Genomic DNA, 20,686 nt, shown 5'->3' on the forward strand with positions numbered 1-20,686 from the left:
TTCTTTCATCTTTCAATTATTTTCAGTCATTGCTATAGAGTTCTTTGGTTGACCAAATGGCATAAAAAATCATGGGGGTGAGGGAAAATAAGGGAATAAAGAGGGAAAAAATGGAAATGAGAAAAGGAAGGGAAGCTAAGGTCTCATAGGTAGCAACAGGTTGAGTCCCAAAAGTCCCAAAGGGAGAGTTGGGGTTCAAAGACAAATAAGACAAATAGAGGTCAGTTACAGGAAAGACAGTCCATTAAGAAACCTTCAATCTCTAGTACTATTAATGAGCCAGACAACTTGCTAGATGCTGGGAATACAGAGATTTCTGGTTGCCTCCCAATACTTCTCTATTCCTTAGTAATAGAACCCCAGTTGTAAGCTTGGTCCATCATCACCCAGATCAAAAACTACATTTCCCAGCCTGCTTTTGCAGCTGGTGTGATTAAATTCTACACAGTGAGATGTAAAAGGAACACTGTAAGAAATATTCTTGATATTTGTTTGAAAGGATTTGATTCAATCAATTAGGTGCAACAAAATAAATGCTTCTGCAGCATCTTGGGTGTTGAGGCAACCTTGGAGATAGAAACCATAATGGAACAGAAACATAGAAGGATCTTAAGAGAATAAATCTTTACGTGTTAATCCAGTATTTTTTTAGTTCTCAATTACTCACAGCCTAATGCAATATCTAATTGATATTTCCAATATTATTCCTAATCCAGAGAGAATGTTCTTCTTTAAAAATCTGCCAGGCCATAGTTTCATTCTGAGTAAATTTCTTCATCCCATTTCCTGGGATGAACTGATCCCTTCTGGATTATTACTATTATTTCCCCCTAACTGCTTTCCTGGATGTTTGCTTACAGTAAAGCTTATCAGAATCTCTTCTGGTATTTCTTCCTGTAATTTATCTTTGTCCACTGGGACATTTACAACACAAAGCAAGTTCTTTGTTTTATCATGCAAGTTAGAGATTTAACTATACAGAGAACACTTATAAAAACATTAAATAAAACTGGCTCAACATTAATCCTCACTTCTCCAATTCACAGAAACTTATTTATTCATGTATTTGACATTCTATCTTTATAACATTGTATCTCAACGCTTTGTCATCAATCACATGGTAATTGAATTTGTTATGATTCTTTGGTGTGGGACTTTGTTAGTTTATTTTGAAAATTTTAAGTTATTTCCATCATCCTTTTATTAAGTATCAGAGTAAAACAAATTGTTAAGAGGTTAAGCAGTTATGTCTTGATGTCAGACAGTTGATAAGCTCTATCTCTCAGTGGCTGTGTGACAAGCAAGATTACTAAATCTTCCTAAACCTCAGGTACCTCAGTTATAAAACAGAAATTAAAAATATACACCCAAGAGGGCTATTATAGCTATAAAATGAGATAATGTACATGTAGTAGTCATTAGTGTTATTGACCAAATATTCAGGTTCTTCCCCCTTCCAGAAACATGACAGGAGTGTACTTCCCAGCCCTCTTGAAGTTAGGTGTGGCCACAGAACTTGTTTTAACCAATGACTTGTGACTTGGGCCACTAGCTACCTTGTCAGCCTGAGTAGCAGAGTGAGAACATATAAAGCAGACCCTCTTCCCTCTCCAACTACTCTCTGCCACTCCAGTCAACCCACTATGGCCACGTGACATGACAGAGAAATAAATCTTCGGGGTTTTAAACCAGTAAGATTGGGGAATTGCTTATTACTGCAGCATAGAGTGGGCTATCCTGTATGATACAGGTAACAAAACATTTAGCCCAGCACCTTACACATAAGTGCTCAATAAACAGCTTCCTTTTTTATTATTAACATATTTTATTATTTTATCTTCTGTTTGGGCTATTCTTATTACTCAAAAAAAAAAATCATATAACAGAGTAAAGCTCATGATCCCTGAATAGTCAGTGATTTCCTACTAATACATGCTTTCTTTTATTTGCATTTAAAGCCTGTGTTCTCACCATTGTCAAGAAGATTCCAAATTCTGGATTTAAATCAACACAATCACCATCGGAAAAAATGAACTGTTTTTTTCTCTCTTTTCTTGAGGTCAAAACAATATAAATTTGTTGGGCTGCCACTGATAATACGGGCAATTCAATTCTGTTAAACTCATCAAAACAGCCCCAGGAACCTGACTGTGCAAGACCTGGAATGAAAAACAGGTAATTTGTGAAGTTTTTCTCCCTCATAGCAATCATTTGTGGAGTTTTACTTCTCGATAGCAATCATTTTTTCAGAGTGCTCCCAAACAATTATATATTGAAACACGATTTGGACAAAGTTCCCTATTTGGCTGTTTTTAGAGACTTAATTCCAGTGATAGAGGTAAAATTTGTTTGTATAGCATCACAAAACAATGCAAACAGTGCACTACTAAAATGAGAGTATAGCTGGGTCACTACGCAAAGGGATGTGGAAGGGTGCTAAAATCTGACCCAGTCTGGAAGCGCCGGCCTCCAGCGACAGGTGCAGGGGAAGGAGCCACAACATTGTGGGAAACTGCCAAAATAGGTTATGCCCCTCCCTCCCTGGGTCAAATATCTCTAGTTTTCTTTTTTATTGCAATGAGATCCTGGGGGAGTGAGAGAATAGCCAAAAGGATTTTTATTTATTCCTTACAAAACCTAGCACAAAGCAAGGCCTGGATAGCATAAGCACTCACTGTTCCTGTCTTCTTCGTTATCTTCACCTCTATGAAATGCTCTTGTTTCTCTGTTTCCTTTATTAATTCCCCTCTTCAGACTTTCCCCTCGCTCCCTTGGGAATTTCCTTTACATGGATATTGAGATTTACTTATCTATCCCTATGATCCTTAAGTTCTTCTGTCGAACTTTCCATCTCTCTCTTTTTTTAAATTTTCATATTTATATTTCATTGCATTTTTCAATTTTTTACATTGGTGTGCTACATTAATATCAAGATATAAGAGTGTTACCCTAAAAAGAAATTAAATATAACTTGCAATCTTTTTTTTTGAAAGTCATTTGTTTTTTTAATGTAATTTTATTGAAATATATTCACATACCATACAATCATCCAAAGCGTACAATTGTTCACAGTTTCAACATATAGTTGTGCATTCAACACCACAATCAGTGTTTGAATATTTTCATTACTCCAAAAAATAAAAATGAAAATAAGAATAAAAATAAAAGTAAAAGAGAACACTCAAAGCATCCCATACCCCTCCTCTCCCATCATTTACCTTTTTTTTAAATTTTTTAATAAATATATTTACATACCATACAATATCCAAAGTGTAAAACAATTGTTCATATTATCATCTTATACTTGTGCATTCATCACCACAATCAATTTTTGAATACTTTCATTACTCCAAAAAACAAAAATAAGAATAAAAATAAAAGTAAAAAGAACACCCAAAAAGTCCCATACCCCCCTCCTCCATATTATTCATTTACTTTTTGTCCCCATTTTTCTACTCATTCATCCATTCATTGGGTAAAGGGGGTGTGAGCCATAGGGTTTTCACAATCACACGGTCACACCATATAAGCTATACAGCTATATAGTCGCCTTCAAGAATCATTTCCATCTCTTTTTGCAATATATTCTATTGGCCAGGTATTCCAACTCAGGAAGTTTTTTTTTTTAATTTACATTTTCAATTTCCAAGGACTTCAATTATTTCTTTTTCATAGCAGCCTGTTTTTTTTTAATTGACTGTATGTTATAAATTCTTGAATCCCTCTGAAGTATTGATTTTATTTAATTTTTAAGTTTTCTCCTGTTTCCTCTACTAATTCAGTTTGGTGGTCAGTAGGTTTGTTTGCTCTTCTCAAAAGATTTTATGAGACTTTGTTATCTCTGCCTAATGGCTGTTGAGTGTGTATCTCCTCAGCTCAAATGCCTGCTTCTGGTGATCCGGTGATCAGCAGGAGAGAGGCAGGAGAGCTTGCCCTCCCAGTGTGGTGCATCTGCCGGGACTCTGGCTAGAGCCACTTCTGGGGCTGAACGTCGTCAGGATACCCACTTCAGAGGACTGTGTTACAACTGTAACATGGAGGGTGAAGACCGGAGCCAGCCGCTTCCCTTCCTGTTTCTCTCTCTTCTGCTATAATGTTGGCATTCTATGGTTACATTGTGCTCTATTTTGCTTCTCTCTACCACCTCCAATCCTCAGGCCAGGAAAGATCCAGAAAAGAACCCTTCTCTGATTAGAAAATGGTTCTTGGGGTTCAAAAATGTTTCACCATACAGGCAACTTACTTCAGACTTCACTGTAAAGAATACAATATTAGAGGTCCAGTTGAAGACTATGTGTGTCTCTCTTGGATCCCACACTCACTCCTTGTCCAGAGATAACCTCTATCCTGAAATTGGTGTCAGTAGTTCTCATACAGACTTTTAAACCATTGTTCTTATACATGTATTCACAAACATTTGCTTGTTCAAAATTTATATGTGTGTATGCACATATGTATATATGTATGTTTTTATCTATCTATATAAATCATACTGTATATATACATCTGAAATTTGATTTATTTGCTCAATATTATTTTTTGTTTTATCCATGCAGATACAGGTAGATCTAATTCACTATTTTTAAATGCTTTACTGTACAGTTTTCCATTGCATAAAATACACCAGTTTAAAAATTCATCCTATTCTCAATGGATATTTCGGTTGTTCCTAATAATTTGTTATAACAACTTTGTAGTCTTGCTCATGTCTTCTTGTGATACGTGTGAGCAGTATAAATGCTTGGTCAAAAAGCATGTATATCTTCAGTATTTACTACATGTTGCCAAACTATTCTCTGAGGCATTTCTAGCAATTTACACAGACATGAGTTAGTATTCAGAGTTACAATTTCTGCACATCCTTCCCAAGAGTAGTTCTCTCAGATTTTTCATTTTTTGCCAGTTTGGAGGCAGTGAAAATGGTATCTCATTGTTTTATTTTTGTGTTCCTAAATGATTTTGATAAATTCTTTTTTTTTTATTATGAAGTTTAACATATATACATAACAGTGATAACTTTCAAAGTATGATTTCATGAGTAGTTAGCAAATTTCAAAGAATGTCATGGGTCACAGTTCCACAAATTCAGCCATTTCCATTATTGTAAAATATAACATACACACAGAGAGGTGCCAATTCTCTATGTACAGCTCAACAAGCAGTTATACAGTTAATTTCAAAAATTGTTATAGGTTACAGTTTCACAGTCTCAGTCCCTCCCCCACTTCACCTTGAAAGGTGAAGACCTTCAAGGCACAAGTCAACGAGCAGCTATAGAGCAAATCTGAAAGGATGCTATGGGCTGCAGTTCCATCACGTCATTTACTTCTTCCCCTTTACCTTCTACCACATCTTTCTGAAATTTTCATTTTCTACCTAATTTTGTGGTTTATAGAACTCAATTTGCCATTATGTGTTGATTTTATATTCTAGTAAACTTGCCAAACTCTATTTTTCTACAGATTTGTTAAATTTTCTTTATAATCTACCATATCATTTATAAATAATGAAATTTTTTCTTTCTTTCCACTCTTCGTATTTTTGTTGTTGTTCTTCCTTCCTGCACTGGCTAGGACCTGTGGCACATTGAGGAACAGAAGCTATAAAAATGAGAATCCTGGTCTTATGCCTGATCTCTAAGAGAATACTTACAAATTCTCAACATTAACTATCATGTTTGCTGTAGGTTCTTTGTGGATGTCCTTTATTAAGTGAGCCATATGGATGGATATCTGGAGGAAGAATCTAAGAAACAGCAAGTGCAAAGGCTCTGACAGGGGTGGGGGGGAGCTAATGTGGCTGTCCTCCAGGGAACAAAGGGAAGATTAAGAGATGACATCAGGGGGTCAGAGCAATAACAACAGGGATGGGTAGGAACAGATGTGATGGTGTAAGACAATATAGCACCATTGTAAGGATTTTACTTTTACTCTGACTTAAGTCACAAGACATCTTGCAGCAGAAGCATGTCATAATCTGACTCCTATGTAGAAGGATCACTCTGGTGATGTTTTGACACTAGACTCGAGGGGGAAAGGGCAGACACAGACACCAGTTAGGAGGCTTATTGGAACAGTCCAGTGAGAGATGATGATGACTTGAACAAGGGCGATGACAATGGGGATGATCAGACATGGTCAAATTCCGGATGTATTTTGAAGGTAGAACTGATAGTGCTTGCTGACCAAGTGGATGTGAGTATGAGAGAGAAGAGTAGAAGCTGATTCTAAGATTTTTGTCTGAGCACCCGGAAGAATGGCATGGCCATTTACTGAGATGGGGAAGGCTGAGGAAGGAGCCAGGTATGGGAAGGGGAGAGCAGAAGTTCGGTATTGGATATACTGAATTTGGATCTATAAAGACATTTGAGGGGAGATGTCAAATAAGCAGTTGCATATGTGAATCTAGAGTTTCAAGAAGTCCAAGCTAGAGATATAAATGTGAGAGCCATCATGTAGATGGTATTTAAAGTTTGGGTTGGCCTTAGGTCACCAAGATAAATGATCAACATGATTCCATTTTCATAATCCAATCCACATTCAACTCAAGGACAATAACACCAGCAATAGTATTGAACCATATGAAGTTAATGAAATTCAACTATTTTTTTACCTAGAAAAATGGCAATGCCATATGGATCAACCTATACTAATGTTGACTATGTGAAACTATATCACTATCAATTTAATCATACAATAACATTGAAGTACAATAAAAATCAATTCACCCCAAATAATTTAACATCATTTGACACTTGCCTTTAAAAATTCTTCCTAGGCCTCTGAAATCCATTTGATCTGAGCAGTTGAACACAACCACATATTTTCCCAAACACCTTCCCATGTCTTTAGTGGTTTCTGTTTTGCCAGTGCCTGCAGGTCCTGCTGGAGCACCTCCCATGTTCATTCCCAAAGCCTGTGCTAAAGTGATATAGCATCTGCAAATGTTCATTGGACAAAACATTGTTAATATATTGAGGATAATGCATACTACAGTAAAGCACAAACAAAAGTCCAATGTGACTGGAATGAGTCTTTTTAATTTAGAATTTGAGCACCCCACATAAAAGAGACAGGGGACCAAACGAGGCTGGGGTACTTGACAATCATTAGAAGTAAATCAGTGATTCCAAAAATTACTTGGGACAAACTTCTAAACCCTTCAACCCTGATTTAAAAGTGAAAGAAGCCAGACACAAAAGGTCACAGATTCTATGATTCCATATATAAGAAATATTCAGAATAGATAAGTCCACAGACATAGAAAACAGATTAGTGGTTGCCAGGGGCTGAGGGGAGGGGAAATGGGAAATGCCTGTTTAAAGAGTATGGGGTTTCCTTTTGGAGTGATGAAAACATTTTGGAACTAGATAGAGGTAACGGATACACAACCTCATAAATGTACTAAATGCCATTGCATTGTACACTTTAAAATGTTAATTTTATGATATGTGAATTCTACCTCAATTAGGGAAAAATCGCAAAACCTTCAGGCCTTCCCTCCCACTGTGGTCAGGATAAAGTCCCAAGTCAGAGAACCAAATAAACAGTTATGTGCTGGTAAATGTGTAGCAACTAGCTCTACAAGAAAAAAAAAAAAGCCTTGATTTGCATGTTTGCTGATTTCCATGGTATAAATACTTCCACCAGGGCTTATGGCAAGCTACCACTGTGATAAAAGTGAATTGGTAATTGCAGGCTAGTACAGCCTGGCGCCAGAACACGGCTGCAAATAAATCTTTTTACTAAGAAATGTTTCACCTGTATAGAAAAGTATGAGAATAATAAACGAGCCTCCTTGTATCCATAATCCAGCTTCTGTATATATTTGCTTTAGATCTAAGTAAAACTCAACGAAGATCTTTGTGAGACAAGAAGCTTAACATGCAAATGCCAATGGAAGAGAAAATGCATTAACAAATGTATGTTTCAATGGCCCTGGGTTTCTGAAGGGAGAAGCCGGATAAATTAAGAGGAGGCTGAAGATGTAATTTGCGTGTGTCTTAATTTTACCTGAAGGCAGCCCTGTTAAAAGGAATGGCAGAATTAAATGTTCTATGCCCCAATTCAAGTCAATTCTGCAAATATTTATTGGGCTTCTTCTATGCACAGGAACTGAACTGAGTGTTGTGGGATATATGAAGATGAAAAAGATCCAGTTCTTGCCCTGTGTAATACACAGTAAAGAGCTGTGAGGGAATCTGACATTGAGCAAACATTCAGACTTGGCAAAGAAGTTTCACTTTGGGTATTTATTTTCTCATCTGAAAAACCAGGAGACTAAACTAGACAATCTCCAAGGTACCTTCCTTCATTACAATCCTAACAACTTTCTTTATGGTTCTAGGGATATTTTTCCCTCTTGGAAACTAAGATTCACTACTAAATTATTCTTAGTCAACATTCAAGCTTGCTTTTATTCTTTTCTGTCTCTCTAGCTCACAAAATTGTAATGTAACTGTAAGTTTAAGTATCAGCTATAGTTATTTCACTGTTAGACTGACTTTGATGAACTAGCATAGACTCAACACAAAAGCCATATGCCTTTATCAATATTTCAAATGCAATTTTAAAACAATTTTCAGCACTAGTTAATTACAACTGGAATAATAATAAAAAAAAAGTGTTTATTACCTATCTGTTAATGGAGTGATAACGAGACGATCAGTGCATCCCAGAAATTCATTTTGGTAAATAAAATCAACGTCGGTAATAGATACCACAGTTTGATCCAAATCTTCCTTAAAATAAAATCTACTCTGTTTTAGCCATTCAAAATCAGTAATTGATTTGATATGCATTTTTACCTTAAAAACATGAAATACAAAAAAGTTACATATGCTTGAACTGCAATAGCATTAAATATAAACATATGGGCAGTTTTTATTCATTCTTTCATTAAGTGACTCTCATTCATTTAACAAATATTTATTGATTCCCTCCTTGGGTTTGACACTGTGCTGGATGAATAAGACAAACATGGTTCCTACCATCTGAAGCTTACAAAAAAGAGCAAAAGACAAATAGTTAAACAAATAAATTGGAATATAGTGTGTGCAAATTACTACCAAAGATTTCAAGGTTCATGGGACTATGTAGCAGGAGGGCCTAACCTAGTATTTGAGGTCTCAGAGGGATGCTCAGAGAAAGAGATATCTAAACTAAAACCAGGATAAATAGTAGGAATTAACCAGGAAAATGAAACAAAAAGGTTAATGGGATGTGGGAGGGGAAAAGGTTCTAGGCAGAAGCCCAGAAGATCTTGCCGGCATGTTTAAGGAACTAAAAGAAGTTCAGTACAGCTGGGGCATCCCGGGCTCAAGGGAGGAGTGCCAGTTGAGGCCTCAGAGGGTCATAGCAAGTGGTTTGGACATTGTCCTCCTGGCAATGGGAAGACACTGGAGGAATTAGGCAGGGAAACACATGATCATATATGCCCACTCCCATTCCTGCACCAGCACTGTGGCCAAGCCACTCTATCTGCCAAGTCATGAGTGTGTGCCTATGGAGCAAGAGATACTGGGCTCCTACCACCATGGATGCAAGTTCAATGGCCTGGTCCATTAGATGAGAAAGAAACAAGAAGTATTTTTAGGAACTATATTCTACCACACCCACATTCTGGAGCTGCTTTATGACCTTCCTGTGGCAAACCTGGAGAAACCTCAGTCCTCCCAATTTAAGGGAGTCAACATAGAAAAAGAGTCAAATGGTCCTCTTTTCTGCTCTTAATTTAAACCCAGTAGGCCCATGTCCGGGGCATTCAGCTGACTCTACCTGAAATTTGGCATCTGGCAACTTCACAATGTTCAAACTTGTACCTAATCAAGTCTTCATATCCCTTGCATTATTGTTTAAAGTCTTGTTTTTTTTGTTGTTGTTTGTTTATGGCTTTGCCTCACTCTCCAGTTCAGAATTCTGGCTTCCCTCTTAAAGCATGGTTAATATTCATCACCTTAAAAGAGTTGCTTTCAGGTAACAAAGTCCAACCCCACCCCGAGGGACTTGGCACTCTAACATAGGACCCACAGCCATAGAGATGCAGTTGGCTAGGTATTTTTAACAATCCATTAAGACAGTGGGGGGGGGGGGGGGTGGAGAAGAGGAAAAGAAGAGCTAATATTTACTCAGTTCTGACTATATATCAAGCTACGCTAAGCATTATACATGTATAAATTAAATGCATATAGGTTGGTCATAAGATCTCATTTTAGCTGGGATGCAAACTGACCATGAGTTCAATGGTGGTTAAGACAAAAAGGAAACAGGTTCACAGTTTTCATTGTGTATTGGGTTTTTGTGTTTTTTTTTAAATCCATTCTGTAGGGAAGTAAAACTTTGCTCAATACTAAATTCTAAAAGAAATTTCTTCCATGGGACCTCAGCTTTAGGAAACAGTGAAAGAGGTACAGACAACATCCTCAATAGTATCCTCACAGTAGATACAGTAATGGATTCCATATGAGTGTTTTTTGAGGTGGACTTCAATGAAAATCAAAAGTATAATGATAAAATATATGCATATATATGTAACAGTAACTGCAACTCAATGAAAGCAAGTGTGCACAAGGCCAAAGCAACACGGTCTAAGTATGCAGCTTTCTGAAGATTGGCTTGATCCAGAGATAAATCCTATAGCAGTGTTTCTCCAACTTTAATATGCGTATGAATCACCTGGGAATCTTGTTAAAATGCAAGTTCTGATTCAGTAGGTTGGGGTGGGGATGGAGATTCCACTTTTCTAACAGGTGATGCCAATGCAGATAATACTTTCAGAAGGAAGGATCTAGATTCCAAGGATATAAAAATGGGCTGCAGGATATTGGCCTACCCCACCTCGATGGTTACTAACATGACCACAGACATAGGGGACTGGTGGTTTGATGGGTTGAGCCCTCTACCACAGGTTTTACCCTTGGGAAGACGGTTGCTGCAAAGGAGAGGCTAGGCCTCCCTATGGTTGTGCCTAAGAGCCTCCTCCCGAAAGCCGCTTTGTTGCTCAGATGTGGCCCTCTCTCTCTAGCTAAGCCAACTTGAAAGGTGAAATCACTGCCCTCCCCTCTACGTGGGATCAGACACCCAGGGGAGTGAATCTCCCTGGCAACGTGGAATATGACTCCTGGGGAGGAATGTAGACCTGGCATCGTGGGATGGAGAACATCTTCTTGACCAAAAGAGGGATGTGAAAGGAAATGAAATAAGCTTCAGTGGCAGAGAGATTCCAAAAGGAGCCAAGAGGTCACTCTGGTGGGCACTCTTAACGCACAATTTAGACAACCCTTTTTAGGTTCTAAAGAATTGGGGTAGCTGGTGGCGGATACCTGAAACTATCAAACTACAACCCAGAACCCATGAATCTCGAAGACAATTGTATAATAATGTAGCTTATGAGGGGTGACAATGGGATTGGGAAAGCCATAAGGACCACACTCCCCTTTGTCTAGTTTATGGATGGATGAGTAGAAAAATAGGGGAAGGAAACAAACAAACAGACAGACAAAGGTACCCAGTGTTCTTTTTTACTTCAATTGCTCTTTTTCATTTTAATTATTATTCTTGTTATTTTTGTGTGTGTGGTAATGAAGGTGTCAGGGATTGATTTAGGTGATGAATGTACAACTATGTAATGGTACTGTGAACAATTGAATGTACGATTTGTTTTGTATGACTGCGTGGTATGTGAATATATCTCAATAAAATGAAGATAAAAAAATGGGCTGCGTGTCCTCTGAACAATCTTTAATAAACATAACTATCTAAGCAGAACATTTGATAGAAATTTGAAAAATGTAATCTATGACCATATTCTTAAGAATGAGTTCCAAGTTGCATGAATTCTGTGTCTTTGATTAAAGAAAGAGGTGCCTACAAGATGAATCAAATCAAGTACAATAAAGCAATGCTAGGTAAAGAAAGAGATAGTGAAAGGTTGATATAGCAAAACTACCTGGCGCCCCTACCCCACAATAGAGAATCCCTGCTCTAAGAGAAAATGGTCTTGCCCAAGGACACTGGTTAGAATCGATTACCAAAATGGTCTTGCTCAAGGACACTGATTAGAATCCTATTTCCAAAGGGAATTCAAACCCCTTTTACTACCACCCTTATAGAATCTTGCCAAAATCAAACCCATGTTGCCCTATTGAATGTTACAGATAAGACAGTCATGTCAGTTTTTTCAAACTTGATTCTACTCAGTCTGGACTTCTCCTTTTCCAAACAGCCCATCATAACTCATAACCAATCTCACCTAAATTACATCATGCCCCCGATTATTTGGACTAAAGGAACAATTAGAAGGTTCACATCACATAAGTTGATTTCAGATTTTCAGAATGCCAAAGGAATATAAATATATATTTGTTCAAGCCATAAAATATAGTTATTTGTAGACATGATATAAGTGGAGATAGTTGTGAAAAAAGATAAGTGCAAGGAAAGTTCATATAAGTTGGGCAACATGTATAATCCTTAACTGTTAATTATTAGCAGTTCTAAATTATTAATACACTAAATTACTTTACATTAAGAAAAAGATACTTTACCAAGTCATCAAAAATATCTCTCTGATGCACATGGATGGTAATTAGAGTTTCAAATTTCACTCTATCAAACTTAGTTAGGTCGTGTGTTGTCTGGCTAATAAGAGTATTTAGAATATCCAAAAATTTCTGATTGGTCACTTGCATGATTTTCCTGTCATCTTTTGCATTATTTAAAGCTTCTTCTGAATCATGTGTCCACAACATCTGAATTCCTAGAAGCCCAACCTACAAATCCAGCAGAAAACAAATTTCCCAAATATTTAAAGTCCATCTGCAATGAAATTTAGCGGTCACTTATTCACATGAGGCAAGCAGAGTTTTACTCATTTTTAACTAAAAAAAGAGACATTTCCACACTCCAAAATGAAGAAAACCATTTAAAGTTCTAACCATTTATATTTAACTATCCCAATGTAGATAAATAAATAATAAAAATAATGCCTAACATTTATTGAACTATATGTGTGTAATAGAAGAAGTTTGGAAAATTTTCTATAGAAGACCTAAGACCACAAGACACTTCCATGCAATGATTTTTCTTTCTCAAGAAAAATGAATAGAATTAATAAACTAGCTGTTGTATATTTTTCTTGATCAGGGTTTCCAAAGGGCTCTTTGCATCTTCTAAAAACAATATGTTGCCTGTCTCCTTTCTTGATCTCTTACTTCCTCTAATATCCATATCTATATGCAGAAGTAGATCTCTTCTTCAGATCACCTGCAGTCTGTAATTTCTGCTCCAGGAGGGGTAATAAAAGAGGTCAGAATATGCCCCATCCTCACCTCCTTACTAAAACAGTTGTCCCTTTGGGAGCTTTCATTCACCACCTCCAGAGCCAAGTAACAGATCCAGGACCATTTAGGCCAAAAAAGAATCCCACTTTTGGCAGGGGCTGAATACATACACATATTAACGAAAATCTTGAAAGCTAGTCAATTTTCCTTTTATGTCCTGTTCAAATTCACCTCTGCTCTGAACTCAGTACTCTCAGCTCTCCAACTAATGTTAAATCCTACTCAGTCTAAACTAGATTGAGCCTTTCCTTCAGAATATCAGAGTCAAGTTTTCCTGGGAGAGGAAAAACATGGTGATTTAGTTTAAAGAGCCATTTTCTCAGCTATCAAATGAAGCATTTAATAAAGCTTTACCACAAAGGTAATAATCCTAAAAAGAAAAAGTAAAATTTTCCAAGGATATTATACAATATAAAAAAATCACAATATCAAAATCTTTTTTCCAATAAAGGTTGACTATATATATGAACTCATGTAGTTTGAATAAACAGTTTTATATCGTTTCAGCTGTCCTCACTGTTATACTGTGTGTGTAGCAATTCAGAATTTGTAGTAGGGGTGGGGACAGTAGATGGAGAAGAAGTACAGTTTGGAAAAAAACTGCTTCTTATTTTCCCTGAATATCTCTTGCCTTCTACGGCCACTTATCTCAAACCTAGGTCACAAATCATTACTTTTCATTTGTCTTAGCTAAAAAATTTAAACGGAAGCTGAAATTGTTAGTTCCTTATTTTCTATATCTGATTTTAACAATACTTCTCACATTACAATGCACTTCTAAGAGTCACAGCGCATGAGAGCTGTTCAAGAGGACATATGCTCCAACCCCAGCCTCTTCAGGCTCTTCTCTCTTTAAAAAGTTAATTGCATGAGAAGGCCTCCTTTAACAGATTATGCGAATGTTTAATCACTTGAAGGGAAAATAAACAAAAAGGCAAGATGGATTTCATTTCAGGAAAAAGTATGCTCAGTCCCTTTATATATGTCCATATCCACATTGTGTCTATATCTATCCATGTATGTGTGTATATATATGTATATCCACATATACATAATATATGTGTAAGATAAAATCATATTTCATAAGTGTGTTTTAGTATCAGCGTATGTTCTTAATGATGAGAAAATAATGAATGCCTTGAATTCTGGGGGGATGGTTTGGATGTCTGGGAGTTGAGGTTAAATGAGGGTGGGTAGGCTTAACTAGTTCAAAGCTCCAACAGCTTCCACAGCAGACTGCCTCCTAAGCATCATTCCCCTTATTTCCATTTCTTTTAACCATTATTTAAAAATTGTGTATTCTTACCTGTGCTGGGAAGTGATTTAGGAAAGGTAAGAGCTGAAATCCTGTATCACTGATTTGATAGAATGCGGATCTAATTATATTATGTAATGATGACATCTGCATTTTTAACAAGTCCAGAAGCCAAATCTCTACAGGACCTTTGGCCATAACAGGATTATCCAACTGAAAATATATTACAAACATATTACAAAATAATCATAATTGGATATTTTTACAAATATCACACATCTAAGTTGATAAATTATAGTACTTTGGTGCAAAGCAAATGATTTTTTATTTTATATAAAATATTTAAAACACATTAAAATCATCCATAGCTGGAAGGAACAATAAGATCATCTAGTTTAAAACTTTCATTTTATAGGTGATAAAATGAGTATTCGAGAAGTTCAACAGTTATTCCAGACTAGTTTGTAACAAAGCCAGGGCTACAGAACTAGAACCCAAATCGCCACATCCCACTCCCTCTTTTTTTTTTTTCCTAAGAGAACTGCTTTCTCCTCAACTTAAAATTTAAAAAAAATCTTAATAATAAAATTTTAACCAATAAATTACAGGAATTTTTTCTCCTTCTCTTGATATGACAGCCACAATACGATCGTAGTCTTTTGCGTGAAATGTCACCTCATTTATGTTGTCAGATACTGCAGGGAGATGCGGCTGTAAGAAGCACAAGACAGAGCAAAAACCGATGGTTGGAGGCTAAACACAAACACTATTAACATATTTTTATCTTCATAAAAGTTTAAGAATATACTTCATTGTCTCAGAAATACAGACCCCACTTTGACCCTTGACTGACTTTGGAGACACATTTGTTAAAATCCAGCCCTGCAGAACGTTTTCTCCAAGTCTGCAAGTGTCCCCTTATAAACTATGTTGACTGGACCATTGACTCCCCTTGCTCCTGAAGGAGACTGAACCATAATGTCCCTGCCCTCCTCCATCACAAGATACATCTCAGTCCTGCGTTCTCTCTTAGCTTTGTCTTGGCCTTTCACAGCTTTTACAAACCTCCTCTCTTTTCTCATCCCCACAACTCTCTGGAAACCAAGAAGGAAGATAATAATAGCCATATCTCAGATTCCCAAACCAGAAACGGCCTGCGGATAGGTGTTTCAGTGCCCCCCATGCCTAATCCCCTGTAGTTTCCCTCTTCCTCCTGGAAATACGGCCCGTTGAAATGGCTATGAGCACCTGAGAAGCATTCTGGAAGAAAAAAAAGGACAAATCCAAACCACAATCCTTATTCAATCTAAGAATATTTAGATCAATAATACTTACAATAATGAATGAAATTTAGTGAGCATACACTGTGTACCAGACAGAAACTCTGGTAGGCATTTTGTGTGCATTATCTCATACATTCTTTATGACAATCTTATGAGGAACCAACAATATCCTAATTTTACAGATGAAGAAAACTGAGGCATAGGGAAATTAAGAAGCCTGCCTAAGATCACCCAGCTAGTGAGTGGCATAACTGTTCACTCTTGTTTGTTAACACCACTGGATTGCCTCAGTTTCATAAAACAGAACATTTTATAACCAGCATATTTTTAATATTCTTCTTTCCTACCTGCACTTTTAAGAGGTTAACATCATTTTTATTACTGATTATGTATGCTGTCAAAAAAACAATTCAGGACATAGACGTTTAGATTATACCTGTATGGTATGAGAGTCACTGGCTTGTCCTAGAATTTCCAAGAGTACAGGATCAGATACAAAGAAGAATCTTGGAAATAGTAATCGCTTCTTCTCCAAATACCTTTAAAACAAAGTCAACAGCACATCACCAAACTATTTTTTCTTCAGAATAATTTATTTTGTAGTCAAAGCATAATCACTAATATCTTCAATAAGATAAAAGCAAAATACCTATAGTGGTTTCCCATTTGTCTCTGGAATGTTTGGTTAGAACCAAAGCCCATGTTCCACCATGGATGGCACTTGAGCAGACAAACGGAAAACGAGAAAGGGATTTGGAGCAAGGCTGCCTCATCATCTACTGTCTTCTCCTTTTTCATCAAGAGCTCTGTTGTGACTTTTCTGAGAGTATTGTGAACCTCATGGCTTAAATCCAGGGTGAACACATAATTCCTCTCCAAATCAGGACATTTTTGACAACAAAAGGGGGAACAATTAACTACTAAGCCTGGCAGAGGCATAAATTTGGACTCAACTGGGCAAACCAGTAAGTGTCATTAATTTATTTCAAACAGAAACTGAGAACAAGTGGCCTTTAAGAGAATTGTCCTTGAATTTGTCTGGTTAATAGTTCTCTTGATGCACATCTCTACCCCATGCCTGTGGTGGGTCAAATGGTGGCTCCCTATGTCCTATTGTCCATGAATGTGGCCCTATTTGGAAAAAGGATCTTTGCAGATATAATGAACTTCGGCACTTTGAAGTGAGAGCATCCTGGATTATCTGAGTGGGCCCCAAATCCTCCTAAGAGATGCTGAGGGAGAAGAGGAAAAGGCCATGTGAAGATAGAGGCAGAGATTGGAGTGACGAAGCCACAAACTGGAGCCACCAGAAACTGGAAGAGGTAAGGAAGGATTCTCCCCTACAGACGTCCAAGGGAGCAGGGCCCTGCTAACACCCTGATTTGGGACTTCTGCCCTCCAGAGCTGTGACAGAATAAATTTCCATTTTTTGAGCCACCAGGTTGTGGCAATTTGTTACAGCAGTCCTAGGAAACTAACCCAATGCCTTAACCCACCTATCTCCAAATCAAAGATGTCTTTTTTGTCACAGAAAACTTAAATCTATGTGAAATTTTAAATTTCTATTCCCACCTCCACCATCACTACCAAACTAGACACCCGCACGGCAGATACTATTAACTTGTTTGGGATAAAGTACCATCACACATAAAATAATAGGTAATTAAAAAATTCAAATCTTACCCTGTAAGTGATTTCTGACATACTTCTAGCTGTTCATGTAAATGAGGTAAAAGTTGCCCCATGGTTTCATCTCCAACACAGCAACTGATCACATTGGGATTCTCATGAGCTCGCTGCATTATTTTTATCCATGACTTGTCAATATTCTGAAAACGTTTTGCTTCCTAAAAACAAATCCATAGTCATGAAAGATTAGCATTTGGATAATTGGGTAAAGCAAAGTCTTCACTTTAGAATTTCCTAATATTCCTTCAAATAAGCCTTTCGCTTTCAGGCTACATAATTTCAATGGACAATTTTTTTCATGTTAATTAATTTTGAACAACATAGTGGGGTTATCGTTTGTTTGTTTCCTTACATTTAATATGTTCATCAAAGTGCCACACATGATTAATTCGCAGAGCTACCACCTTGGAGTTCAAATCTAGTTTTCCAGTACCCAGGTGTTTTGGTTTGATGAACCAAAGCAAGAAACTAATTTGATCTCAGGATCCTTGGAATAATTACAGCTCAGTAGTATCCCAGTGTGGGGAAAACAGTAAAAACCCTAACAAAAGCTTCATTTGCATTTTTGCGAATGGAAATTTTCTACTTACCATGGATGACATTAAGCTTGGCATTCAATTGTAAACTGCATCTAGAAATCGGGATAATCTGGCCTCTTCAAAAAAAAAAAAAATGCAACTTTCTGATTTAAAAACAAGATTTTAGTTTTATGTTTTTAAAATGTGTTATAAAGGGAAATCAGCATTTTCAAAATCCTTTTTAGCATTTTACTCAAGTATGTTTTTAACAAGTAAAATCTTAGTATTCTAAAATAAAAGAATATTATTACAAAATAGTTACTATGAATCTTCAGTTTAAACTTTTCCTGTGAAATCTTTAATTTCAATAAACATTACAGTATACATGTTTCTTGGCTAGATATAAAGTAATAAAATTAACCATTTAACTTTCTTCTGTCAATTTTCTAATCTGGTACTAATCAATTTACTAATGGTTAATTTCTACTTACAGAATACAGATTAATTTTAATACAACTCTCAGAGGAATATTATAAGGTTAATTCATGGAAAAGATGGACTATGATAATTTAATGGCACCATATTTTAATGTACCTCACATCCTCAAATAACCTTGAGACTATTCACTGTTTGAAAATATGTGAGTTTCTTCTTTTTGTTAGCATAAGTCCAGGTAGGCAGGTTTTTAAAATTTTTTTTTAATTTTTTACTTTTCTTGTAAAGGGCCAGATAGCAAATGTTTTAGGCTTTGTGGGCCATGTGGTCTCTGTCACAACTACTCAATTCTGCTGTTGTAGTGCAAAAGTAGTCACAGACTATATGTAAACATATAGTCCAATTTTATGTTCCAATAAAATTGTATTCACAGAAACAGGCAAATGGGTCAGATTTGGGTCATAGTTGCCAATCCCTGGTTTAAGTAACCAAGACTTGACTACATGTCTTTGTGAAGATTTTTACAGAGACATATAGTCAACACATACCACGTTATCCTATCGGTAGTCACCAAAGCCATATTTACCTGAGGCAGCTGTTTGGCAATATCTCCACCTACAAAAACGGCTTCAAGATAAACCCAAAGGTTCTGTACTATCAACCACTCTTCAATTATATCTGAGGAAGTAGACAATTTAAAAACCCAGTTCTGGATAGTCTTTTTAAATGGAGCATTATATCTAAAAAGTAAGGATGGAAAATATTATGTTCCAAGGGAGACTTAGAAAATATTATGGCCTAACAAAGTAAATTAAAGGAGACATATTCTTTTGAAAATGAGCATTTTGTCTAAAAAATTCCATACAGCTAATGAGATTTTTGCTTATGAATAAAATTCATATAATTATAGTGATTCACTTATTGTTCACGTCAGTCACAGAATAGGAAAATGGGCCAAGTTTTATGCCCCAGAGGTCCAGCAAAGGAATTGTGCTGGATGCCTCTGGGAGTAAAAGGAAAACAAGAAATAAGATAGTTTTTCAGGACTGCAAACCAAATCCAAGCGGAAAATACAGGTGAGAATAACACATAGGATGCTGTTCATTACCGGTCTGTGGAACTATTGAATCTAGAGAAAGAAACCAGTATCCAGGGATTTTCCTTTTATAGATGGCCTTGTAGGTTTCATCATGCCAGGAGATGGACCATCTCTAAAGAAACAGGACAAATCACATTCCCCAAAGGCAGGGGAAGGGTTAAGGTGTTACCAGGTTCACCTGGAGAAAGGGTGCCATAGGCCAGGGTCAAGCTTACAGGAAAGCTCTCACCATCTACAGACTGCTAATTTCACTAGGAAGTGCAACTAGACTCTGCAGTACTGGAGATTCAGGAGAGCTACCCCAAAATAGTAAGGTTCCTATTTCCTGATCATCAGAACTGGCCGAAGGGTTTGAGAACACAAGGTGTCTGAAAACAAGGGCACAACAAAGATGAAAAACAGAGTGGATGCCACGGAGAAAATGATGGAAAGATACAGGATAAAGACCCCAATTACCCACAGTTGGATCAAAAAACTGATCTCAGTTTATGGCAATGACAAATAATTTTAATGAGGTTAGTGGCATTCCCTGATGAGTGGCACTTGTTGACTAAAGTCTTATAACTTTTGTTGATCCAGGACAGGGTAACTTGAAGGTGTTCATGTGTAGAATGGAGTTCTTCTGGGAACAGTCTGATGCCTGAGTGAAACCCATAACTTCTCTGGAAGAATGCATTATACATGGAGGTATAAGAGAGTTATACAAAAATTGCCCTAGGGAGGCAGATGATCCAGTTGCTCAAGCAAAAAGTTTTTCCCAATACCCAATTTATACTGTCCACATGGCCACTGGTATAAAGCTGATGACACCATTTCTAAAGCACCCTCAAAATCAAGACATGCAGATTACGATGGTGTGATGATTAATATCATATGTCAACTTGGTTAGGTAATGGTGTATAGTTGTTTTGTCAAGCGAGCACTGTTACTGTGAGGGTCTTTCATAGATGGATGTAATTCATCAGTCGGTTGGTAGCATCTATGACTCACTACATCTATAACCAACAAAGGAGCCTGCCTTCAGCAATGAGTGGCATCTCCTCATCCAATCAGTTGGAGGCCTTAAAG

General features: G+C 36.9%; 1 protein-coding gene across 2 annotated transcripts in view; it reads right to left on the reverse strand.

The window, feature by feature from the left end:
* The window catches only part of DNAH8 (dynein axonemal heavy chain 8), a 323,187-nt gene that overhangs the window by 170,716 nt on the left and 131,785 nt on the right, over window positions 1-20,686 (reverse strand). For both annotated transcript variants that reach the window (XM_037842901.1, XM_037842900.1), the window contains 9 exons: window positions 19,106-19,259; window positions 17,561-17,724; window positions 16,314-16,416; window positions 15,201-15,305; window positions 14,646-14,807; window positions 12,545-12,769; window positions 8,634-8,806; window positions 6,759-6,937; window positions 1,972-2,159 (listed from right to left, as the gene is read on the reverse strand). In XM_037842901.1, the coding sequence (XP_037698829.1) occupies window positions 1,972-2,159; window positions 6,759-6,937; window positions 8,634-8,806; window positions 12,545-12,769; window positions 14,646-14,807; window positions 15,201-15,305; window positions 16,314-16,416; window positions 17,561-17,724; window positions 19,106-19,259 (1,453 nt within the window). The remainder of the gene's footprint in view (window positions 1-1,971; window positions 2,160-6,758; window positions 6,938-8,633; window positions 8,807-12,544; window positions 12,770-14,645; window positions 14,808-15,200; window positions 15,306-16,313; window positions 16,417-17,560; window positions 17,725-19,105; window positions 19,260-20,686) is intronic.

The sequence above is a fragment of the Choloepus didactylus genome, chromosome 7 (assembly GCF_015220235.1).
Source record: "Choloepus didactylus isolate mChoDid1 chromosome 7, mChoDid1.pri, whole genome shotgun sequence".
In the NCBI taxonomy this organism is placed as follows: domain Eukaryota; kingdom Metazoa; phylum Chordata; class Mammalia; order Pilosa; family Megalonychidae; genus Choloepus; species Choloepus didactylus.